We start from the raw sequence: 9,121 nt of genomic DNA, 5'->3' as shown, positions 1-9,121 counted from the left end.
TAGAAAATAAAATTCATAAAACAATGGTAACATTTTTAGAGTAACATAACAAAATTTCCCAATGAATTAAATGCTTATGACAATTATTTAATAAAGATTTTAAAATACCTTATAAAGCAGTCTTAGACTAGTACTCTATAGTTTAAGAGAAGTTTGCGACCGACCATTTAAAAGTTTAAATCCAAAGTTTGTCGAGAACATTTTGTTGACATTTTGGTTTGTAATTCTAAAATAGATTTGTAGCTGGTATTATTTTATTTAAAAAAAAGAACAATTAGTTATAACTAAATTATCTTTCTTATGTACATTCTTTTAAATACTTAACAAAATTACTCGTGTGTAAGTTTTACTAAGCTTTTTTTTATTTTAATTAACCCTAGTTAATAAGTAAGTACATAATGAAAGTCAGTGGTAACCAAAGAAATCATTAAATATTGACATACTCGTACATCAAATACAATATTTAAATAACATACTCCTCAAATATCCTTTCAAAACCAAACATCAAAGCATTGAAACAAATTAACAACCTTATGTGTACCCAATTTGAACTGCCGACGTGATGGAAAATCGAGACCTTACCCTGTATCACGTTACAAAGAAACAAACTCACACATTATTTAAAATAGCGTATATTTTACGTAGCGTTTTAATAACAAACTTTTTAATAAGTTAGTATAGTAACTTATAGGTACTTACACATGTAAGTGACATAAATGTTATCTTTAAAAAAAAACGAAATTTAATTCTTTACCAACACTCAAATGTATAGGCCTCGTTTAAACTTCAAATATCTTTTAAATTTTACCATTTGCCAGATTTTAAGCGGCGTTTACGGAGCAGTGTTAAAGATTTGTTTTATTATCGAATCGATAGTCATTTTTTTGTTATAATTCCACACAGACGAAGTTACCGGCAACTGCTAGTAGTTATCTATCATAAAAATAAAGACTTTATTCAAAATAATTCATAGGAATATAAACAGGAAGCTTCAACTACAAGATTTATAGCTCTAGGTGAGAAAACAGAATGCATAAGATATCCGAACAGAACATCAGCTTACCGTAGTCGTTACATTCCGCCTTAATCCTCGAGGGAACAAACTCGTCTACATCTTGTTTCCTTGTATGAATAAATGCAAATATCTTTGAGGGATCAGTTGGAACGTATGCTAGTTTTACTCGTACTTACATACATTTATATATATATATAAGTATATATATATGTATACTTTTTAACATGTTATACATTCATATATTGCGAAACAATTAAACTCTTTAAAAGCCATTTTCTATATATAGAGTACAGATAATCGGCTGTTGCTTTTTTTCGCCAACATATTATGTCCAAAAATTATTATCATGTAGGTAAATATAAAGTGTCAATCTAATAGATCTGACGCAATATTAAAAAAATACTATCGCAAAAAAATAGAGGTATAAAATTTTTTTACATAACTAAGGTTAGTTATGAAACTGTTTAAAATATAATTTTTACACTAGAAAAGTTATATACTGTTTTCTTCACATCAGCCTTAAATTACACATCGAGGAAACAAGTCTTCGTCGTAGCAAAGTATAAGTTTCTTTTTTCGGGAATACAACACACTACAAGTATTTCCTTTCATGGGAATGTGACATTGTGCGAGACCCTTCAGATTTTCTCGTAATGTGTACGCCATTTTTGCTCACAATCTCCTACCCTAAGTAAACATACAGTTCACACTTAATGGACTTGAAATACGAATCTTCCTCTATTCATAAAATGTATGGTCAAGAAAATAATGGACATGTAATTGTGAAAAATAAGCTATTAGCAAAATAATAGTAAATTATAAGAGATCATTGAAGACGATTACCAAGATCCATCTTTCAAGTATACATATTTCTTATTTCTAGATATTAGTTATACGAAAAAGTACAAAATATAGCTTGTTTTCCACTTAGATGGACCGTCATCAAACCGAACCTGACGTTTGCTTACCTTTCCCTTTAAGAAATAGATTTTCAATCACACAATAATTGAAATATGAAAATTACATTTTCGATATTCCCAAGCATTACATAATATGTACTAGTATATAAAATTTAGTTCCTTAAAAAATTACACGATTAAAAATTTGTTCAAAACTTTTATTCACCTATAAAATTTAGTATGAAAAATGTTTCCTTACAGTTAATAATTAAAAGTCCTTACTAAAGTATTTGTGAACTAAATAATAATTCAATTATGGAAGAACTATCGACAAACATTATTTTCGAAGAATATAAGACGTGATGTCAACGACAGCGTAACGTAATGGCGGGGACGATACGACATCTATCTTCATACCATCATGAACATCCGTCACACGAACCGACAGCAAATTCGGTAAGTAAACAAACGTGTATACTACTTTTCTTCAAGGGTGTTACGTTAACAAAAACTCTTATAAAACCTAGTCACTTATGATTGATTTGAGAAAATAAAAAATCGTAGATCCATACTAATGCTATAAAGAGTAAAGATTTGTGTTTTTGGTTTTTGTATGTTTTGTAATAACTTAAAAACTACTAAGCCGATTTCAAAAATTCTTTCAGCTTTAAAACGCTACGTTATCGCCAAGTATTATAGGCTAGTGAAAAAATACAGTGTTTCTAAAAATCATTAAATACTACATGAAGCTTACATATGCGTATATAGGAAAGTTCCAATAAAACAAAGAGAGTTCCTACTTTATTTACGTTAGCAGCAATTAATCTATTATCTTAGGCCTCGTACGCTCCGGGGCTTCATTAAAACTGACCTTTACTACGTACACCTATTCACTGCCTGTCTAATAGAATGCTTAATGAGAGCATTACTCGTCGCCGCGCCGTCGTGTTACGAGAAAGAAATGTCAGTCTTATTAATATAATAGTTACGAACACTTTTAACTATGTACAATTGTAATAAAGCTCAATATTGAAAACCTAGAGTGTTTATGGTGGGTTGCTGAATTTTCTATCTATTTCATAATAATATAATAATATTTATTTATTACAGATAAAGATCCAATATTATTTTAGTATCTACATTTTACTTAAACTAAGTTAGTATATTATTTATAAATTTGATAAAAGTATAATTTAATTAGTGCACTTTATGATTACCTAGTGATTTATTAGTGTTAAATTGTAAGTTTAAACTTAAGTTACGTTTAAAAAAGCATTTCATGAAGTTATCAAACTAAAAAAGAAACCGACAATTAATAAGTTGAAAAGATTAAAAATAATTGGATATTAATTAGCACTAACTATAAATTAAGGAAAGTATGTTAATGATAATTTAAAAAGAAAAGGTTAAATTTTGTAATATTTTAAAGTTAAATAACATAAAAATTACGTTTCACGCATTTCACAAAATTCTGTTCAACCCTAATAGCACCTATAATGAAAAGTTTTGACAAATGACATCCATCCAAAAACAATAAAAAAAAACTTTTTACATTTCGTACCCTATTTTATATGACAGTGAAATAAGTAATAAAATAAAAGTGTTGCTTTTATTAAAACTACAGCAAAGTTTATGAATAAATTATGAATTTTATTCAAATGTGTGAAAATAACATTGACCTGAAATAAAATGTACACACGCGTTGGCATAAATTCAAATTTCGGTGGCAACATTTCCCTAGTTTTGTAAATTTATTCGAAAAAAAGCGAACTTTTCTACTTCAGCGCTTTGTAAGCGACTGTTAATTTATACTGAACTTTGGTTTCGGGAATTATAATTAATTCGAATAAAAAGCCGTTTCAAGTATTCAACTTGTGTAAGTTATTATCATATCGTGTTTAAGCTCATATATATTTTATTTACTTTAACTTTACTTATATTCTACTTAATTCGATTTCTTTATTATAATTTGAGTTTGTGCTACAGAGTAAAATAAAGCCTTCGACTATAGAACTAATTAGAGAAACAAAGTTTACGTTGCGTGTCAAAAATAGCTGTTTAGTGAAACACTGAATTGTAACTCAATTTTAAACAAATAGCTTTGACCTACATTTAAATATCTTGGTTATTAACTTTTATCACATTGTTGTTGCTGGAAAAAATCATTTTCGTATTTTTTTAAAAATTATAGTTACTGAATAAAAGTATTTTTAATAAACACTGTTTTTATTAGAAATATCTAAATACATTCAATTAAATGCTATTGAACTTTTCCTTCATCCTTAAGTCAAAATAGAATATACGTAGACTAAACTGTTCGTTTAAAAGCCTATTTCCTCTTCGCAGTACCGTCGAGGAAATTTAGTATTTAGCAGATCGAATGAATACATGTAAACGTGCAAATAAATAGTCACATTTTGTGTATATTTCTACATAACCAACAGTTTAACAAATAATTTACATCTGCATTAGAATTCACATATAAAATCATCGTTTTAATTTTAATCCTGAAACATTTATGAAGAACATTCAATAAAAACTACGTATTATTTCTGCTTACACGTTCTCGCGCTTTGTATTTTTTTCCCTTACTTTCGTGACCTGATTCTACAATAGTCGGTTTCCTCATATTGCTTGTCGTAATTACGTTCTTAAGGGTTAAGTCGCTTGTATCAAACCGCTCACAATGTAATCTGTTGTACAAAGTACGATCGCTACATTAAAAGAACTAAAGTGTGGTTCTTTTTGTCATGGCTATAAAAGTTTCAATAAGTGACGTAAAGATTTAAATTGTGACTCTATCTTGTAACTTTACCACTAAGTGGCAGCCCTACTGCGTGTAACTTTTATTATTGTCTACAGTTGATAACAGAGATCAACGTGCAACTGGCGCTGTTCCGCGACCTGCTTATCCACATCGGCCAGCCGCCCGACTGCCCCGAGCTGCGCGAGCGCGTGCGCCGACTGCGCCGCGCCTGCGTCGAGGCAACTAAGCAAACCAGTCAGCTCGTCTTACCTACGTGTAAAAAGTACGTATTAAATCTTTAATAGTAATACATAGAAACTGAATGCAGATTCGCTTACACGGGCAGTGTGAAGTATAACAAGTAACAACCATTATTTACCTTATTAGTTACCTTATTAAGGGAGTCCCCTTAATTAAGTGTAATAAAAATGTTAATTTCTCGTGCACTTTATCCGTTATTCCTGAGATATAAACAGCATGTGTTTAGTACATGGAGAAATTAAAAAAAAAATGTCATCCATCTTATTGTACGTAAATTATGGTGAACAAATAGTGTTTAAAGTCTCATACTATTTGTCTACTTTATTATCTTTTTAAAACATCATGCTCTAATTAATTTATGTGTCCAATTAAATGTAAATTTATTACTATCACGGGTACAATAATATAGAAATATGTTTACCTTATAATAAATCGATACTCGCCTGTGGCCACCTGATACGTGTGTAGGATTAGATTAACGTTCACAAACAACTACATAAATTACACACTACATTAAATTCAAACCAGAGTTCAACATAAAATATATGTAGTTTAATATTTAACGCAATCTATATTATCGCATTAGTTTTGAAATAATTTAAAGCTTAGTTTATAATAATAAATAATACATTAAATTTTAAGTTTACAAGAATATTGGCATCTCAATAAGGTGATTCTAATCGATAACCATTCCGTACATCTGTCCCCGATGAATAATCAGGGCGCAGATGAAAAGGGTATGAAGGATGACTGGTGAGGGGTTAATATACGGCTAGAGAATATAGAATAGCCGTTAATGGCTGTTCCTTCAATGATATGACGATAATACAACATTCTTACATCTCATTTCTCATGAAGCTTTCAACGAAATAACAACCCAATGTTAAGAAAGTACGTAAGAATATTAAAAAGTTACATCAGCTTATCAGCCTTTAAAACCTACGAAGTTTCGAGTTTAACTTCACAGTCTGATTGTTTAGTTAAAATTGATAACAAACAGCGGGCTTAACGGTCTACCTAAAGGTTGAAAAAGTTATAACTTGAAGGCTAAGTGTTAGTGTCTGAAAAACTGGTATTCAATGACGCGCACAACACATTTCTTTGTCGAGACAGGAATTTAATGGTGGGACAACATTGATAATAGCTAAACTAATATTATTATCGATAGAGGGTATTGCGATTGTTGTATAAAGTTTCAACAGAAAATGTAATCATAAAATCCTATAATCCTTATCCCTTTGTCCTCAGTATAAGGTCAAACGCGAACAGAATCGTCTAGCTGGGCTTAGTATCCTATTAATTATTCAAAATAGGCGACTATAATCCCTATATAAAAGAAAACGACTGAATTAAAATAGCAGGGGATTTATCTCGTACATTAAATAAAGACCTCATCATAGAATATCCCTGGCCGCGATCTGAAGTGGTATTTACGGGAATTGGATAGGGGCGGGAGATAAATTAAATTGTTTTAAAATTTCGTGCATCAAATTAATTTAAAATAATTTATTCCAAAAGTTAATTTCTACGGAACATTAGCAAAAAAATCTCATTTAGTAAAGTTACGATAACCTTATGCATTAATGCTAATTGAAATTATTATAAAAATAAACATCCTATATTACAAAAAGTGATAAAACTTATTTTTAATCTATGTAAACAAGTGAAGCTGAGCTAATTGACTACTAATAGCTAGTCCTAATAGATCCGATTACCAATTAAGGGTCGCGCGAATGCCACTTGTATTGAGTTGCTATTTCTACTAATCCACAACTGTTGTACAAAATTACGTGCCCAATCTCTAAATGGAAAATTTTTCTAAGGTTTTCTTTTGTACAGGACTACAAGCGAGGGATGTGTAGAGCAACCACAGCTGGTGTTATTGTACTTCATGTCGCAATTGCTGCTGCGAGAGCTCGCTAAGTGCCACCGGCTTGTGCAGCTCGTGCCAATGGATATGACGTCATATTACGGTAACTATTTCAATAAACAATGTAACATCAATCTATTTAAGATACTGTATTCTTTCAATCGTTGGTTTTAATTAGAAGTTTATGGTATATTAGCCTGTAGTAAAATGTATCAGAGAATTTTAATCACAGTCTAATGATGATGAAAACATCAGTAAGTATAAAAGAAAAAATGTGTAACCTTACAGTATTTAATCAAAAAAATAGATTAGTTCACTATTTATATTTACTCAACTATTTATTTACTCTGAACAGAGAATCGTGCCGGCCCATCGAACTTCGGTAACGTGATAAGTCAAATACTCCTGTGCAAACAAATCACTCCAGACTTCAATCAGGAAGAACTTTGCAGTATCGCTAAAGACACACAAGATATTAACAGGATAGTGAACGATATTCAAGAATACCTGCCTCAACAAGAAAACCTCAACCATTTAGGTATGTTGTGTGAATTTTCCTTTCCGTCTCACGTAAGCATTTACATAAAAAGATTTGGTATTTCGCGCCACATTAGAATTTAATGTTACCGCTGAATTTTCGTACATTTTACTTTTACAAAAGAGGAACAAAGAGAAAATATAACAGGAGAGAAATCAAACCTATATCAAAAAGTAATATCGGAACGTGTATACTATTTTTTACATTGGGATTGAAAATATCAAAGCAATACAAAGACTTAAAACAGTCGATAGACTATTCAAGGCGGTTGGCTTACTGCTTGTATTTTTAACGGGGTCTGCAGACTTCGGTGCGTGTATGGATTGTTAAGTTGTCGGTAAAGACTGACGCAATCCGTTTATGACAACTTTGTTTATATTTATGTTTTACTACCTTAAGGATAAAAAGCTAAAATATGTACTTAAAAATGTAATGTTGATACCATAATGTTTTTAAAAAGTTATTTAATTAATCTCGTGTCGTATAGGCATCAGTGACAAGGGTTCACCCCCATCACACTTAGAAAGTAATAACACTGAAAGGAACATATAACCATTCCTATATTTAACATGTTTGTGTACCTTGCTCGGTATAAATGGACTCTAAAACTTATGTTTGTATCTTAGTATACATGTATTTTTAGATCTAGCAATATTAAAATTACTAACATGTTCTTTGAATAACAAACGCTAATATTACTTAAGTATATTTTTATTTACGAAGTACTAGCTTGTGCCGGCGTCTCCGTCAGCGTGGAATTAAAAGTACGTAGCCTATGTATTCTTCCAGATTAACCTCTACATCTATGACAAATTTCATCAAGATCCGTTCAGCCTTTTAGTCTGCGAACTGTAACATCCATCCATCCAAACTTTTGCATTTATAATATTAAGTAAGATTTACAGTTTTCGTGTTACTAGTTTTGTAACTATTATATCAATTTACAGAAACAAATGTAGCGCTCAAAGGTGACGACGTGAACGGCTTATGGAAGAATAAGCGACGAGGATCGCTTTACAAAGGAATGGGAGTTCTGTGCTGTATGTCCCGACCGAATTATCTTTGAGGGTGACAAATATCACCCACTGAACACCAAATATACGAATAAGGACGACAGAGCGCTCAAGTGTGATGTGCTATACTAAAGAATGAAATGTATATTATGAAAAGTGTTCATAAACTATAAAAGATTAGAAAGTGTTAGATGAGTGTAGTTAAAGTGTAGACAAAACGGGGTCCAGTAGAGTGTCTAATAAACCACTCATTGAAGGTCAAATTCAAACGTTTAGCCAAATTCAAACGGTCAAAAATAACTAATTCGTTATTTAAAATCACAATAAAAGTACTTGCATAGTTTTTTGTAATAAACAACTATTACTAATTAATATAGTTTTTAAGGTTTGTATTTGTAAATTGATTTTAAATTATCAAAAGATAGCCTGGAATGGGATCAATTGCTTTTAAGTAGTATGTAATTTGATGTTTTAACATTTTTTGCACGTCATAAACTAGAATCTAGAGTGGTGATATACTGAGAACTGAAAAAGATCTTAAAGAATACGAAAAGCTTCTCGGAAAACGAATAAAAACGAACTGATTGAATGAAAGTGCATTGTCGAGGCATATTACAGAGAAAGCGTATACCGAGTTAGACAATCTTATTTTTCTTGCCAATAAAATTAGATTTTTTTACTTAAATTATTTTTATCTGTAAATCAAACTTTATAATACTATCTCGTCTTCCAATAAATCAACATTTCTGTATATTCCAATAAGCCAATTTAGCTTCAAC

General features: G+C 30.7%; 1 protein-coding gene across 1 annotated transcript; it reads left to right on the top strand.

Annotated features, from left to right (window-relative positions):
• The first annotated feature begins 2,298 nt into the window (after window positions 1-2,298).
• On the top strand, window positions 2,299-8,395 carry LOC106100326. The gene is made up of 5 exons (XM_013279149.1): window positions 2,299-2,370; window positions 4,777-4,943; window positions 6,761-6,894; window positions 7,147-7,329; window positions 8,277-8,395. Exons 1-5 carry the CDS (start codon window positions 2,299-2,301, stop codon window positions 8,393-8,395), a joined length of 675 nt encoding a protein of 224 aa, XP_013134603.1.
• The last annotated feature ends 726 nt before the right edge of the window (window positions 8,396-9,121 follow it).

The sequence above is a fragment of the Papilio polytes genome, unplaced genomic scaffold, assembly GCF_000836215.1.
Source record: "Papilio polytes unplaced genomic scaffold, Ppol_1.0 DF824047.1, whole genome shotgun sequence".
In the NCBI taxonomy this organism is placed as follows: domain Eukaryota; kingdom Metazoa; phylum Arthropoda; class Insecta; order Lepidoptera; family Papilionidae; genus Papilio; species Papilio polytes.
This window is presented reverse-complemented; position numbering and strand designations above follow the sequence as displayed.